General features: G+C 40.6%; 1 protein-coding gene across 1 annotated transcript in view; it reads right to left on the bottom strand.

The window, feature by feature from the left end:
• CFAP53 (cilia and flagella associated protein 53) overlaps positions 1 to 17,298 on the bottom strand; it is a 35,062-nt gene extending 17,764 nt beyond the window's left edge. The window contains exons 1-5 of the mRNA XM_023207570.1: positions 17,020 to 17,298; positions 12,670 to 12,899; positions 11,741 to 11,914; positions 1,511 to 1,814; positions 787 to 1,005 (exon numbers count right to left, since the gene is read on the bottom strand). Coding sequence (XP_023063338.1) covers positions 787 to 1,005; positions 1,511 to 1,814; positions 11,741 to 11,914; positions 12,670 to 12,899; positions 17,020 to 17,256 — 1,164 coding nt within the window. The 5' untranslated portion in view covers positions 17,257 to 17,298. The remainder of the gene's footprint in view (positions 1 to 786; positions 1,006 to 1,510; positions 1,815 to 11,740; positions 11,915 to 12,669; positions 12,900 to 17,019) is intronic.
• Between the last annotated feature and the right edge of the window lie 47 nt (positions 17,299 to 17,345).

Below are 17,345 nucleotides of genomic sequence, written 5' to 3'. Positions count from 1 at the left end.
TGTAATCCCAGCACTTTAGGAGGCCGAGGTGGGAGGTTCACTTGAGCCCACTCCAGACCAGCCTGGGCAACTTGGCAAAACGCTGTCTCTACAAAAAATACATAAATTAGCCAGGCTAGGTGGCGGGTGTCTGTAGTCTCAGCTACTCGGGAGGCTGACGTGGGAGGATTGCTTGAGACCAGGAGGGCGAGGCTACAGTGAACCATGATTATGCCACTGCACTCCAGCCTGGGTTACAGAGTGAGACTCTGTCTCGAAAAAAAAAAAAAGAGAGCGAGAGAGAGAAGCTTAATTAAAAAACAAAGCACATGCACACTAAGAACCAGGTAAAAACAAGAAAAAGCACCTGTGGGAGAAACAAAACACTCTTAAAAGTTCAATCCAAATTCCAAAGGTACAGGTAGCTAAAACAATACTGAATGCCTTTCCCTACTCTTTTTGCCTGACCAAACCTCACATCTCCTTTAAGGTTCAACTCAAATGTCACTTTCTCAGTGATGTCTTCCTCAAATTCCAGGAGTTCTCAAACTTTAGTTAGCATCAGAATCACCTGGGGGAGTGTGCTGAAACACAGATTTCCTGTCCCTGTCATGATTTTGATTGAGAGATCCTGATTCTGGAGCCTGTGAATTTCTGTTTCTAACATTTTCCCAGATGGTGCTGATGCTGTTGGCTCATGGACCACACTCAGAGTAGCACTGTTATATATTTGTAGCCATCTTCCAAAAGACTGAGAACTCACAAATCCCTTCCAGCAAGTAGTAGGCATGAAAAAAAAAGTCTTACTCTTTTTTGTTTCTTTTTATCTGCCTCTTCCTGTAAGTCCTGAAGGGCCCTTTGCACGAGCTTCATGTTCAAGTCCTGTTCTTCTCTGTAGTCCTGCTGAATATGTTCTATCCTGTCCTGTAGGGCTTTTTGCAAAATGGTCCTAGTTTCCTGCTTTGCCTTCTGTTTCTTTAGCTTATCCTGTTCATTCTCATGTTTAATCTGTGCGTTGTTACTTTCCTAAGGTAGAATCATAATAAAGATAATGCATCAGTACAGTTGGACCAAGACAAGTTAGTGCATTTGATTTAGGAGACAGGAATAAAGGATTTCTGGAAATACACACACACCTGGATTTAGAGAGGCTATAAGAAAGAAAACTTGCCTTTTCATAGTTGAATCAGCAATAAAGCTGTGAAAATTGCCGGGGTATGTGTGATTATAATGTAATAAATAGTTGTAGAGTTGAAAACAGGAAAGTATAAAGACAAACCACTTTTAATCCCAGTACCCATCGTCTACCACCATTCACTGCCTGTGGGTGTGCTGGCCTTCCACACATGACTCTTCTACGTACTCTGTACCATACATTTGGATACATTATTAAACAGCACTGAGAGTCTAAAATTGGAAATATGCCTGTGAACTAGCCCAGGCCATCAGACAAACTATACAGTAACAGGCCTGCAAACTGTGCTATGCCCATGGCGTTGATGACCCTCGAACAAGTATTTTAAAGGCCCACCACGAGGCGCGCCTCCTCTTCCTTCAGCAGCTGTGCTGCCTGCCTTTGTGCCTTGATGCTGGTGATCTGGGCATTCAGCCCCAGGCGTGTGTTCTCCATCAGCTCTTTCTGTCTCCTCGCCTCTTGGGCTTCTCGCTTTTCCTTGGCTAATCGGTCTTCCTCCCAGAGCTTGGAGAACATCTGCTCTTCCACCAGCTTTTGCCTCCTCAGCTCCTCATTAAATGCAATCTGTGCTTTCCGCTCCTCACACACCTTCTTCTGATGGATACAAAACAATTTAACACGGAGCTCCTCACAGCATTCCCTGAAAGGAAAATTTTAAAAAGACAAAACACAGCCCTTCATGAGGCACTGCTCTATTGAGGCACACATCTGTACAGTCACACAATGAAGCGAGAAAAAATCAAAGACCTGGATGCAGGCCATCGGAGCACAAGAAACATAAGGGAGCAGCGGGGAGGCAAGCACCAGGATGGCACAGTCTGACTATGAAAACTGGAGTCAAGCAAAGGCAGCCCTGATTCCGTTTCCTGTGTGACTTTGGATCAAAAACTCAACCTGTTAACCCCAATGATTGACCTATTCACTTGACTTTGAGAACCTCTAATTTAGGGATGTTCATATTCTTTTTTTTTTTTTTTGAGACAGAGTCTCACTCTATTGCCCAGGCTGGAGTGTGGTGGCACCATCTTGGCTCGCTGCAAGCTCTGCCTCTCAGGTTCATGCCATTCTCCTGCCTCAGCTTTCTGAGTAGCTGGGACTACAGGTGCCCACCACCATGCCTGGCTAATTTTTTTGGATTTTTAGTACAGACGGGGTTTCACCTTGTTAGCCAGGATGGTCTTGATTTCCTGACACTGTGATCTACCCGCCTCAGCCTCCCAAAGTGCTGGGATTAAAGGTGTGAGCCACCATGCCTGGCTGCTCACTTTTTTTTTTAAGAGACAAGGTATCACTGTGTCGCCCAGGCTGGAATGCAGTGGCATGATCATGGCTCATTGTATCCTTGAACTCCTGGCCTCAAGTGATCCTCCCACCTTAGCCTCCCAAGCAGCAGAGACTATAATCACATGTCAACATGTCTGGCTAATTTAAAAAAAATTTTTGTAGAGACAGGGTCTCGCTATGTTGCCAGGGCGGGTCTCGCTATGTTGCCAGGGCTGGTCTCAAACTCCTAGCCTGAAGTGATTCTCCTGCCTCTGCCTTCCAAAGCGCTGGGATTACAGGCATAAGCCACCACACCAGGCTGAGATGCTCACTATATATAGACAGGATATCTGGCCAGGCATGGTGACTCATATCTGTAATCCCAACACTTTGGGGGGCCAAGGCAGGAGGATCCCTGGAGACCAGCACTAGCCTGGGCAACACAGTGAGACCTTGTCTCTACAAAAATTTTTTAAAAATTAGCTAGGCATGGTGGCACACACCTGTAGTCCTAGCTACTTGGGAGACTGAGGCAAGAAGACCACTCAAACTCAGGAGTTTGAGGCTGCGGTGAGCTAGGACCACACCAATGCATTCTAGCCTGCACTCTAGGTCAGTAAGACCCTGTCTCTAAAAAAAATAAATTGAATAATAGAATATCTATTTATTCTAATGATAACAATCATTGATAAGAGGAAAACTTTATGTTTGTGACTGCTTTATAGTTTACAGGTAGCAGCTATCACCCCCATCTTAGAGTTAAAGCAACGGAGACTCAGGGAGCCTAAGTGTCTTCCCAAGTCACATAGACAGTAGTAGGGATATTATTAGCAAAAGTGATTAAGTGCTTATTATCTTCCAGACACTATTCTAAGCACTTCAACACATATGAACTCTTGTAATCTTCATAACAATCAATATGGCAATGAACATTACTGCAAGTTCTTTTATATTGTTTTTATTACTCTTGGTTTACAGATGAGGAAATGGAAGCACACAGCAGTTAAGCATCTTACCCAAGTTTGTCCATTTCATATGTGGTAGAACTGGGACTGAAGAGCTGGCAGTGTGGCCCTGGAGTTTGGATTCCTTGGTGCTTCATTGTATCACCTCTGCCAGCAACTGACAGAGGCAAGACTACCTCTGATCCACAGGCATTCTGACCAAATATCCTAGGTTATTCGTTAATAAAAACACCCCAAAACAAACCCCTGAAATGCCTATCTTAATCTGAGGTCTAATCATTAACTGTGTATAATTACAGGGCATTTAAAAAGAAATTTCATAATGCACTAAAAAGTACAATGCATAAAAGAAATATTGATAAATTTGATTTCATTAATATTAAAAAATTTTGCTCCGTAAAAGATCCTTTTTTTTTTTTTTTGAGACGGAGTCTCAGTCCATCGCCGGGGCTGGAGTGCAGTGGCCGGATCTCAGCTCACTGCAAGCTCCACCTCCTGGGTTCCCGCCATTCTCCTGCCTCAGCCTCCCAAGTAGCTGGGACTACAGGCGCCCGCCACCTCGCCCGGCTAGATTTATTTTTGTATTTTTTAGTAGAGACAGGGTTTCACCGTGTTAGCCAGGATGGTCTCGATCTCCTGACCTCGTGATCCGCCCGTCTCGGCCTCCCAAAGTGCTGGGATTACAGGCTTGAGCCACCGAAGATCCTTTTAATAGGATAAATAAGACAGGACTGCTGAATGACTGGGGGAAAAAAGAAAAAAACATTTAAAACATGATTAAAAAAAAAAGATAAGCTATAGTCTAGGGGAAAAAACCACATATCGGACAAAGAAGTTCTATCTAGAATACATGAAGAATTCTCAAAACTTAACAGCTAAAAAAAAGGTAGAAACTTAACAGCTAAAACAATCTAAATTCTAAAAATCTAATAAGAAAATGGGCAAAAGATATAAAGAGACATTTCACCAAAGAAAATGTACAGATGGAAAATCAGCACATGAAAAGTTGCTAAACATCACCAGCCATTAGGTAAATACCAATTAAGCCCATGATGAGATATCACAGCATGTTTGTTAGAACAGCTAAAAACAAAAACAAAATAAAACAAAACAAAAAAACAATAACGCCACCACCAAAAGGACCAGGATGTGGAAAAATTGGATCTCTCATACTGCTGGTAGGACTATGAAATGGTATGGCTACTCTAGAAAATAGTTTAGTGTTTATTAAAAAAATATATATACATTTACAGCTGGCAGTCGTGGCTCACGCCTGTAATCTCAACACTTTGGGAGGCTGAGGCGGACGGATCACCTGAGGTTGGGAGTTCGAGACCAGCCTGACCAACATGGAGAAACCACACCTCTACTAAAAATACAAAAATTTAGCTGGGCTTGGCGGCGCATGTCTGTAATCCAAGCTACTCGGGAGGCTGAGGTAGGAGAATCGCTTAAACCCAGCAGGCAGAGGCTGCAGTGAGCTGAGATCATGCCATTTCACTCCAGCCCGGGCAACAAGAGTGAAACTCTGTCTCAAACAAAACAAAACAAAATTTGCATATGATCCAGCAATAGTATATGATAACTGTCCTCAATAAATGAAAACATATGCTCACACAAAAACCTGTACACAAACATTCCTGTCAGATTTACTTATAATAGAGCAAAACTAGAAACAACCAAAATGTCCTTCCGTAAGTGAATGGTTTAACCGAACTGAGGTACATTCATGCAATGGAATATTACTCAGCAATAAAAAGGACAAACTAGCAATACCTCCAACAACTTGGATGGACCTCAAAGGCATTATGTTGAGTGAAAAAGGCCAATCTCTAAAGATCACATATTGTGTGATTCCATTTATACAACATTCTTAAAATGATGAAATTATGGGGATAGAGATTAGTTGTTGCCAGGGTTAGGAATGATGGGGGATAGGGGTGAGAGTAGTGAGCATGACTCTAGAAGGGTAACATGAAGGAGATTTTTGCAGTGATGGAATAGTTCTGTATCTCAATTGTAGTGGTGGTTACACAGATCTACAGGTGATAAAATGGCACAGAATTTTACACACACCTTGCACGACTGTCAATTTCCTTGTTTTAATATTGTGTTATGATTATGTAAGATATAACCATTGGGGGAAGCTAGGTGAAGGGTGAATGGAATCTCTGTACTATCTGTGCACTTTCTATAAACATATAATTATTTAAAATTAAAAATTAAAAACAAAATAAAACCACTGGTAATTTTTTCTTGTCATTATTATCCATTTCATTTCATTATTATTGCTGAAAACAATTTTGCTGTATAATAGGGATCACTAAAAATGATCTACTCCAGGTATCAAATATTCTACAAATGCCACTGAATATATCAAAGAGAAATGAACGCATATGCCATCAAAGGACACGTCTATTCATTGTAGCTTTATTCATAAGAGTCCCAGACTGAAAATAACTGAAATGACTGTCACCAGGAAAACAAATAAATTGTGGTATATTTACACAATGGAATACAAAAAAAAGGCACAAGAAAAAGAAGAGGAAACTTTTCATTCTGCTTTATGTTAATATACGTATTAAAGCCTCAACTATATTTTCAGTAATAGGGTCTAACAACGCATCCTTACTCAAAAGTATGTTTGCTAATCTATGTTGAGGAGTTGGCAGTGTTGCATTCAAAACATTAAAAACAATTTGTTTTCAAATTACATCACTATAGGATACATTTGTTTCTTTAAAAATTTTAACAATTCATCTAACTAGCAAAAACTCAGTTATACAAGTGAAATCTGTAAAATGTTGCTAAATCCATACATTTTAAAAGCATAACCACTTATGAACCATTTGGTTTTCTTACTGTATCAAGAGAAATTTACTAGGGAGTAGAAAATATATGAATGGTCCATTGAAAGTCACTTGGCTAATATACCATTTTCCACCCACAGCATCTTTTCCCCCCAGCAACCAGTAGCAAAGATGTCCAAATCCCACTGAGGACAGGGTATGAGTGCATGCTTTACACAGGCTTGAAAATCCAAGTCTAATCCTCTTTTGGTCACCTCAAGCTTAAGACCTAGACAAATCCCTACCTGTAGAACTCAGTAATCCATCTACAAGCCAAGTAGGGTGGCAAGTTGCTTCTGGCCCTGTGCATTACTACTCTGGGTTTCTTCACTGCCCTCCTTCAGCAACTCCCCAAGCCCTGAAACTTCCAATTCCCTCTCCTTTTAGCAGTCTGAATTTACTTTTAGTGGCTGCATCTGCAACTTGTATCCACTACTCACTGTAATGGCTTACTTTTCCTTCTGGCCTCTAGTAGGAGGGTTGAGGGTTTAGGGCTGTCCACATTATTAATAGCGACTTCATGGCAGAAAGAGCAGATGGAAGAAGCTTTTCTCTGCACATGTCTTGATCCCTCCACAGACTTCATTCTGTTGCTTTTTCACGTCTGTTGACCTTTGGATTTCCAGTCTACTCAAATTTTGAGTGCTATGAAAAATGAACTCTTCTATTCCTTCTGTATTCCACCAGATTTAAACTCAGATATTTTTGGATCATCCATTCTTGAATCTGGCTTCACATGATAGACACCCTGCCCCACTCATACTAGATGACCTAACAAACTAAATGACACTCACTGTCACAGAGCCTGGCACAAAGTAGGAGCCCAAACATATTTACTGAATGAATGAATGCTAATGGCTAAGTTTTAAACACTTCCAAGTAATATTTGGACTTTAAAAATCCCTTCTGAATATAAAAACCCTTGCCAGTTACTCTAAAATTAAAAGACAGATGAAATCGATGATTTAGGGCATTCCATGGGTCATATCATGTGATCATCACTGCACTGAGAGATGTGTCTGAAAAAAAGGGGCAAAATGCACCATCACTACTATTATTCAACATAGTACTGGAAGTCCTAGCTAGAGCAATCAGACAAGAGAAAGGTATAATGGACATCCAAATTGCAAAGTAAGAAGTCAAATTATCCTTGTTTGCAGATGACATGATCTTATATTTGGAAAAATCTAGACTCCACAAGAAAACTCTTAGAACTGCTAAACAAATTCAGTAAAGTTGCAGGATACAAAATCAACATACAAAAATCAATAGCATTTCTATATGCTTACAGTGAACAAAGTGAAAAAGAAATTTAAAAAGTAATCACATTTACAAAAGCCGCAAATAAAACTGTATTTAACCAAAATTGTATTTAACCTAGGAATTAACCAAAGAAGTGAAAGATCTCTACAATGAAAACCATAAAACACTGATGAAAGAAATAGAAGAGGACACCAAAAAACTGAAAAATATTCTATGTTCTTGGATTGGAAGAATCAATATTATTAAAATGTCTATACTGTCCAAAGCAATCTACAGACAAAATGCAATCCCTATTAAAATACCAAAAACATTCTTCACAGAAATAGAAAAAACAGTTGCTCATGCCTGTAATCCCTGCACTTTGGGAGGCCAAGGTGGATGGATCACTTGAGACTAGGAGTTCGAGACCAGCCTGGGCAACATGGGGAAATCCCATCTCTATTAAAAATACAAAAATTAGCTGAGTGTGGCATTACATATCTGTGGTCCCAGCTACTTGGGAGGCTGAGGCAGGAGAACTGCTTGAACCTAACCTGGGAGGCAGAAGTTGCAGTGAGATGAGATCCTGTAACTGCATTCCAGCCTGGGCAACATGCACTCCAGCCTGGACCACCAAGTGAGACCTTGTCTCAAAATAAAATGAAATAAAATACAATAAAATAAGAAAAGACAAAAAGAAAAGAAAAAACAATCCTTAAATTTGTATGGAACCACAAAAGATCCAGAATAGCCACAGTTATTCTAAGCAAAAATAACAAATCTGGAGGAATTACATTACCTGACTTCAAATTATACTACAGAGCTATAGTACCTCAAACAGCACAGTACTGGCATAAAAACAGACACTTAAACCAATGAAAAAGAATAGAGAACCCAGAAACAAATCTACACACTTACAGTGAACTCATTTTTGACAAAGGAGCCAAGAACATGCACTGGGGAAAAGACAGTCTCTTCAATATATGATGCTGGGAAAACTGGATATCCATATGCAAAAGAATGAAAATAGATCCTATCTTTCATAATATACAAAAATCAAATCAAAATAGATCCAAGACTTAAGTTTAAGACCTCAAACTATGAAACTACTACAAGAAAACATTGGGGAAAAATCTCTAGGACATTGGTCTGGGCAAAGATTTCTTGAGCAATACCCTACAAGCACAGACAACCAAAGCAAAAATGGACAAATGGGATCATATCAAGTTAAAAAGCTTCTGCACAGCAAAAGATACAATCAACAAAGTGAAGAGAAAACCCACAAAATGGGAGAAAGTATTTGCAAACTATCCCTCTGAAAAGAGATTAATAACCAGAATATATAAGGAGCTCAAACAACTCTATAAGAAAAAATCCAATAATCCAATCAAAAAATGGGCAAAAGATTTCAACAGACATTTCTCAAAAGAAGATATACAAATGGCAAACAGGCATATGAAAAGGTGCCCAACATCATGAATCATCAGAGAAATGCAGATCAAAACTACAGTGAGATATCATTTCACCCCAGTTAAAATGGCTTATATCCAAAAGATAGGCAATAACAAATCCTGGTGAGTATGTGGAGAAAAGGGAACCCTCGTACACTGCTTGTGGGAATGTAATACAACCACTATGGAGAACAGTTTGGAGGTTCCTCAAAAAACTAAAAATAGAGCTACCATAAGATCCAGCAATCCCACTGCTGGGTATAGGTCCAAAAGAAAGGAAATCAGTATATTAAAGAGATAGCTGCACTCCTATGTTTGTTGTAGTGCTGTTTACAACAGCTAAGATTTGGAAGCTACCTAAGTGTCCATCAGCAGACGAATGGATAAAGAAAATGTGGTACACATACACAATGCAGTACTATTCAGCTATAACAAAGAATGAAATCCAGTCATTTATAACACCATGGGTGGAACTGCAGGTCATTATGTTAAGTGAAATAAGCCAGGCACAGAAAGACAAACATTGCATGTTCTCACTAATTTGTGGGATTTAAAAATCAAAACAATTGAACTCATGGAGATAGAGAAGGATGGTTACCAGAGGCTGGGAAGGATAGTTGGGGGTTGGGGGTGGAGGTGGGGACAGTTAATGGGTACCAAAAAAAAAAAAAAAGAATGAATGAATAAGACCTACTATTTGATAGCACAACAGGATGACTATAGTCAATAATAACTTAATTGTACATTTTAAAATAACTAAAGAGTATAATTGGATTATTTGTAACTCAAAAGATAAATGCTTGAGGGAATGGATACCCCATTCTCCATGATGTGCTTATTTTACATTGCATGCCTGTATCAAAACATCTCATGTGCCCCATAAATATACACACCTACTATCCACCCACAACAATTTTAAAAAAGAAAAGAATAAAGGGGCAAAATGAACAGAATATACTGAGAAGTATAATGGCAATTTTATTTTTTTAGTGACAGGGTCTCAGTCTGTTGCCCAGGCTAGAGTCCAGTGCTGCAGTTGCAGCTCACTGTAACCTCGAACTCCTGGGCTCAAGTGATCCTGCTGTCTCAGCCTCCCAAGTAGCTAGGACTAGAGGCATGTGCTACCATGCCCAGCAAATTTATGTATATATAAAAAATATGTTTGGAATTGGAAAATATATATATATTTTATATATATTTTTTGACAGAGTGTCACTCTGTTGGCCAGACTGGAGTGCAGTGGCACGATCTCAGCTCACTGCAATCTCTGCCTCTTGGGCTTAAGCAATTCTCCTGCATCAGCCTCCCGAGTAGCGGGGATTACAGGCATGCGCCACCATGCCCAGCTAATTTTTGTATTTTTAGTAGAGACGGGGTTTCACCATGTTGGCCAGGCTGGTCTTGGACTCCTGACCTCAGTTAATCTGCCCACCTCAGCCTCCCAAAGTGCTGGGATTACAGACGTGAGCCACCACGCCTGGCCAATTTTTTTATTTTTTGTAGAAATAAGGTCCCACTATGTTGCCAGGCTGGTCTCAAACTCCTGGCCTCAAGTGATCAAAGTGCTGGGATTATAGGTGTGAGCCACTGTGCCCAGCCAAATAACAGCAATTCTTAATGTTCAGACTCTTAGAAGTATCAGAAGCACTGAAAATATAACTGAGGAATTATAATAACATTATAAATATATAATAGCTCTTGCTCTAAGAGCTGTAGCTTTAGGGAGGGAGACTTTTTAGTATATTTTTGCTTTAGAGGTAAGGAATGTCTTGGTTTGTGATATTAAAAGCACCTGCCAAGCTTCTAATTATATAACACTATACATCATCTCAGAGGATCACTCTTGGGCACTCCCATACAAATCTTCCCTCTGTAAGTGCACAGTAGTGGGTAGTCTATCAGGGCATAGACTCAGAGTGTCCGATGATGGAAAACCACAATGAAAAGGGATATGGAGGCAACCACAGGACCAGATTGACTACAGTAAAGACCAGGGATCTGAAAACTGAGGGTCACCATGCGTCTGGGTCAGGAAGTGCCTTATAAGTCCAGGTGATCAGACCCAGTGATCAGAATACCAGGCAAGGAAACAGACAACAAAGAAGAGAGGAGAGAGCCAGGCATGGTGGCTCATGCCTGTAATCCCAATACTTTGGGTGGCTGAGGTAAGTGGATCACTTGAGTCCAGCAGTTCAAGACCACTCTGCTCAACATGATGAAATCCCCATCTCTACAAAAAATACAAAAAATTAGCTGGGCATGGTGGTGCATGCCTGTAGTCCCAGCTACTTGGGAAGCTGAGGTGGGAGGATCACTTCAGGCTCAGGAGGTGGAGGTTGTAGTCATGATCATGCCACTGCACTCCAGCCTGGGTGACAGAGCAAGACCCTGTCTCAAAAATGACAACCAAAAAAAAACCCGCCAGGGAACCCAAGCACACACGCAGCACAGGTAGAGACTATAGCAGTAGGGGGAGAGCCCAACTTTACCAAAGATTTCTTGGCATAGGAGCTTTTGAAGAACTTCCTGCCAACAGCAAGGGTGAGGTTGATACCTAAAGTTCAGTAACATAATCTCCTTTGTTACTTCCATTCCAATTGAGAAGCAAGCACAGAACATTAGAACATAGTTCTCAAGCACACATTGTATTATTCAATGATATGTAATATACTGCCAAGACTTAAAGTTACTACTGTGTATATCCTCTTAAGACTAATTGACTTTAAATTAGCATTCTCAAATCTACTTTAATGTACCAACTTTGGATTCTGTTTGTGTGTTTTCTGATTTCATTACCTGAATTGCTGGTCTAGCTTTTCAGCCACAAAATCCTGCCTCTCTTTTTCATTCTTCTCTTTTAGTAATTTAGTTTTCTCTCTCATCCTATCTCTTTTCTCCTCAATGGTTTCTTTCTTCAATTGCATTTCTGTAAAATACTCATTTTCTTCTAGTGCTAAAAGTTCACGTAGCCTGAAACAAAAAGCCAAAAAAAAAAAAAAAAAAACTGTCATGCTACATGCAAAATTTTATTGATTTTTGTTATATTCAATTTCAGAATTATAGGTCTAATTTGTAAGAAGAGAATGATCATTGCAGTCTTCCATAAAATAAGACTAGTTGGTTTGTTTTGGGTTTTTTTTTTTTTTTTTTTTTGAGACAGGGTCTCGCTCTGTCACCCAGGCTAGAGTGCAGTGTGATCATGGCTCACTGCAGCCTTGACCTCCTGGGCTCAGGTGATCCTCCCACCTCAGCCTCCTGAACAGCTGGGACTACAGCCAGATGCTCCTATGCCCAGCTATTTTTAAATTTTTTTGTAGAGATGGGGTCTCACTATGTTGCCCAGGCTGGTCTCAAACTCCTGGGCTCAAACAATCCCCCGCCCTCAGCCTCCCAAAGTGGTAGGATTATACGCATGACCCGCTAAGCCCAACCAACTGCACCATATTTTATTTGGTCACATATAAATAAGATATGAAATATATATTTTTAACAAAAGAGTAAAATGAACAGCTTTCAATCAAAATAATGAAACATGAAACAATATATTGTTTTTCATTAAAACATAGGTTATCACAAGAAAAATATTAAAAATATTAACCAGCAATAGCTATGGATTTAATATATCTCAGCCATGATCCTTCCTAAATTTGATTTTTGACTGGTCAATCTCAAATTGTGGTTTTAGGAATATTTCATGGCTTGGGTCCCAGGTTTGTGAGCCTTACTTATTTCGTCTTTCTTCAAGGTTAATGATAAACCCTTGCATGGCATCCTTGATTCTTGCTCGCACAAGGCTGTCCAAAAACTTGCAGTCATTGTGCTGGTCCCACTCAACTTTCAAGCGATCCCGCTCATTTGACTTAATGGAAGCCAAAATAGCATTATGCTTCTGATGGCTGCGTCGGATTCTTTCTAGATGGTGCTCAGCCCCTTGGCCTTTAGGAGGCTTGGGTCTCTGGAAACAAAAACCAACTATCACTTATAATAAGCCAAAGAATCAACTTCATATTTTCAATTAGTTATGCTCTCAATCAATACTCATTCTAAATAAAATTGGATATAAAAAACTAATACATCCTACTACAACTGAATACAGCTTATGCACCTAAAGAGTAACTTGTTTCATTCTCTGAGCCTATACTTAAGATGTAATCAAAACAGTCTCAAATATTTCTAAAGTGCCATTTGGAAAAAAGTTGATGGAAATTACAAACTTAAAAATGTGAACAGGACTCTGTTGAGATTATCTAGTCAAACCCACAGACATTAAGTGATTTGCTGAACTTGCTTCAAACAGGGCAGATAAAACAAGAATTAGAGGTCTTCTAATTCCTGACCTTGACATAGCCACCCATTATTCCACATTATTTCTCCTGGTCGGACACCATAGTTATCACATCAAAATACTTTCAATGAAAAGATGCTACTATGTGAATATATAGAATATATGTGTATATACATGTATATATGTGTATATGTATATGGATATATAATGAGTTGTGACAATAAAAGATCTTTCACTAAGAAGGAAGAAATGAAGTGAGGGAGGAAGAAAGAAGGAAAAAGAAAAAAAGCTGGTGGTAGAACTTTATTCCTATTTCTAGGGTGCCCAGAAGTTTTAATGCAAACAGTGTGTTCCTGACCTTTTGGGCTACTTTGAATTTCTGTAAATGTATTGTTTTTACAGATATGTCCACTAAAAAAGTTAGAAATGCATGTACCATTTGAATATATATAGATATACTTAATGAAATCACATAGACTATATCTTTTTCCTTTCTGTATTCCTAGCATTGAACATAATGCCTACTACAGTGAGGTTCTCAATAGAAATGAATGAATGAATGAATGAATGAATGAATGAATGAATGAATGAATGAATGAATGAAACAATGTTGCTGGGTGGGCTTGATGCAATTTCTGCACCTCCTGGAGCCACCACGAAATCCATAGTCTTGAGCTTTGTATTTTCAGGAACAGTTTTATCAAGTCATCCTTAGGTGAGTTGTGAGACACTGGGGTGCCGATTCATAGAAACACAACTCTTAAGAGGCAGAGAGAGACAGTCAATCTGATCATTTACACTTAGAACATCACCATCAGGATTACCAGAAATACTAGAGTTACGTGTTTGTAATGAAGTCTCCTGAGGAAAGGAAATCAACATTTGAAGACGGTTTAATGAAAAGATTCAGGGCTCAGGGTAGGCATGAGGTACCTAGATTTAGCTGAACAAGATAAGGCAAGCCTGGGGTGGTAAGGAGACAGAAGATGATGTTGGGGGTTATATCACAGAAAGTAGCTAATCCATGTCAGAATTATTTGGAGCCTACAGCCAGTTAATTAGATGACTGTGCTCCAAAATTGATAGCATTTATTAATATAGATCTGTGAAAATAAAGCAAAGGAGGATCACAGTGGCACCCTGGGCAGCATACACAGCAGGAATTAAGGCTCCCAGTGTGAGCTGAGAACAGGAACGAAACACCAAGATAATCTAGAAACACTGGCTCCAGTTGTCAGGACAGGAAACAGGGCTGAGGTATATTTTGGTTGAAGAGGTCAGAAACACCATGAGCAGTACCCATGGGGTTAGGAAGCCTTTTAAGGCTTGGGAATCATGTGAGGGACTCCAGTCTGGGAAGGACCCAATCTCTTGATAAGTTAGGGGTATGACCTGGAGTTCTCAAAAAAGGTGGTGCCAATCCCAGCACAGTCGTGGCATTGTTCAAAATCTGTACTGTTCAATATAAATATAATGCAAAACAGATACGTAATTCTCAATTTTCAAGTGGCTCCATTTAAAGAAGTAAAAAGAAACAGGTAAGTTAATTTTGGTAGTATATTTTATTTAACCAATATATCCAAAATATTATCTTGTCAATATGTGACTCTAGGCACACTTCAAGTGCTCAAATGCTATGTGTGACTAATGGCTACCTATTAGACATCATAGCTCTAAACCATGCTAAAGTCAGGAAAACACAGGATATTTTACTAACTACTTTGGGTTTTCAAGGTCACTGAAGGCTTTTTGTTACTGTAGCATCTCAAATTATAGTTATTAGGATTACAATTTATAGTTCGGTTGTCTTAAAGAACAATGCTTTACATCCTAGGTTTGATTCTGGCCTCTGTCCATTACTAACTGAATTGAGCAAGTTACTTAATCTCTTTGAATCTTAGTTTTCTCACCTGTCAAATGAGCAAAATAAGTATCCTCCTAATGGGTTCCTAGGAGACACTCATCAAATAGCTGCTCCTTTCAATGTCCCATTACTTCAGACATTACGTTTTTCATAGGTTTCTCCTGGGGAATTGTTTAGGACCCAATTCTCATCTGTTGGTGGCTTTAATTCTTGCAACACAATTCTGCTACCTCTAACATCTATCTTTCTTATCACACTCAGACACTGGAGGAGCAGATGCACCAACTCTAACCTCTTCCTTTTCCTCTTAATTCTTCTTAAGTGCAAAATATTCAACAGGCCCGCTTCTCTGGTTTAGTGTTTTTGTTTGTTTTTTGTTCCTTATTGGTTCCCAACACAAGTAATAGCACCCAACAATGGCTCAGCCCCTGAGCCCTGTGTTTGGATACAGAACCCAAAGTAGATCTTCTGTCCTTCATGAAGTGTGTTTATAATTATCACTTTGAACCCTACAGCCTACTAACGTGTCCCATCGACTGCTTTCCAGCTCCAGATCTTACAGTACTCAGACCTACAGAAGGAGCAGGTCTATAGGTTGACTGAAGTTTGCTCTGTGCACTGTGGAGCATAATACAACTGAATCACTGACCTTTCTTCCATAAACTGACATCACAGACAATATAGCACATCATTATTTACCATGTTAACCTTTAGTGGTTTCATTATACATAATTCTTTTTTGCAATTGGATTACAAGTTGAGCACCCCTAATTGGAAAATAAGAAATCTGAAATGCTCCAAAATCTGAAGCTTTTTGAGCACCCACATGATGGCATAAGTGGAAAATTTCACACCTGACCTCATGTAAGGGGTCACAGTGAAAGCGGAAGCAAACAACACATATTTATTCAGCACCCCCAAGGGGAAAATAAAATTACCTTCGAGGTAATGAAATATAAATTCAGTGTTTAGACTTGGTCTCCTCCCCAAGATATTACATTATGTATATGCAAGTTTTCCAAAATCCAAAAAAATCTGAAATTCTAGACATCTCTGGTCCCAAGCATTTCAGATAAGGGATACTTAACCTGTATAAGCTCCTTGAAGGGAGGGCTCAGGCTTCAATAAAGGGTTAACCTTCCAGGATCATTGTATTCACCCCTGTATCTCCCACAATACTGCGTACACAGCAGGGGCTCAAGCAATAACTCTGCCTACATGGCAGTTTTCTGGCGGGTAGAAACTAGTTTGTAGAAATGAAGGAATCTACATGTATGGACCAATAGTGTCCGGGATTCTCAGCAGGAACCATCAAATTCTGCAGCAAGCATATTTCCCTGCCCTACTACCACTCCAGCCTTAGAGGCAGGCACCTGCGTTTTTCCCAGGTCTGAAGGGACACTTCAGTCCAGCAATGGTTACTAGTTGAGTTGGCACAGGAAAGGCGTTGGGTGCCACAACCTCTCACAACCTAATTCCCCTTCCCCAGACGATTTTCCTAGGAGTGAAAGACCAGCTCCAAATCATAGGCCAGCCCTGCCCCCAGATCTGTCTCTGGGCTGGGTGCCCTTTCCATAACACACACTCGCCACTGCATGGGGGACAGACATCCTTCCGGTGTCTTGGAGACTGAAAAACCCTAAGATCCCTAGTGGTGATTCTCCAAAAACAGAACCTAAATATTATAACTTCGGGGGCAGATGAAATGCTGTAAGGATGGAAATAGAGGGGGATGAGTGGGTGAAAGGTGGGGTAGATAGGTGAGCGACCTTATCTTCCTTCTTTCAAAATTCAACCCACTGCATCAGGGGGCACCCGTTCCCCTCAAGAAGGCCCCGGGTGGGGGGCCGAAGTGGGATCGGCCAGGCCTGGAGAGCGCAGAGATGGAGAAAGCTGAAGGGTCCGGCAGACACATCCTGTGCTTACCATAATCACCACTTTGGGGGTGGGGCCCTTAACCTCCCGCTGTACGATGCCAAACCGCTGGCTGTACATTTTCGAGTCCCCTTCGGGATGGGGGCGGCGTCCGCCGCGTTTCCCCCAACCGTGGCGACCTGCAGGACCCGCTTCCGCGACGCAGAAGTCTGGTTGCCATGGTGCGCCTCGCGGGGTTAGGGGCAGGTAGAGGTGGGCGGGTCGGACGGAAGTCGGTCTGGTCACCATGGGGGCCGCAGACGCCTGCACTCGCGACTTCCTCTTCCAGCCAAGAAGCTGAGCCTGCGCGGTCCTCACCCCGCCCCTCGGCCAAACCC

Source organism: Piliocolobus tephrosceles, chromosome 18 (genome assembly GCF_002776525.5).
Source record: "Piliocolobus tephrosceles isolate RC106 chromosome 18, ASM277652v3, whole genome shotgun sequence".
Classification (NCBI taxonomy): Eukaryota; Metazoa; Chordata; class Mammalia; order Primates; family Cercopithecidae; genus Piliocolobus; species Piliocolobus tephrosceles.
This window is presented reverse-complemented; position numbering and strand designations above follow the sequence as displayed.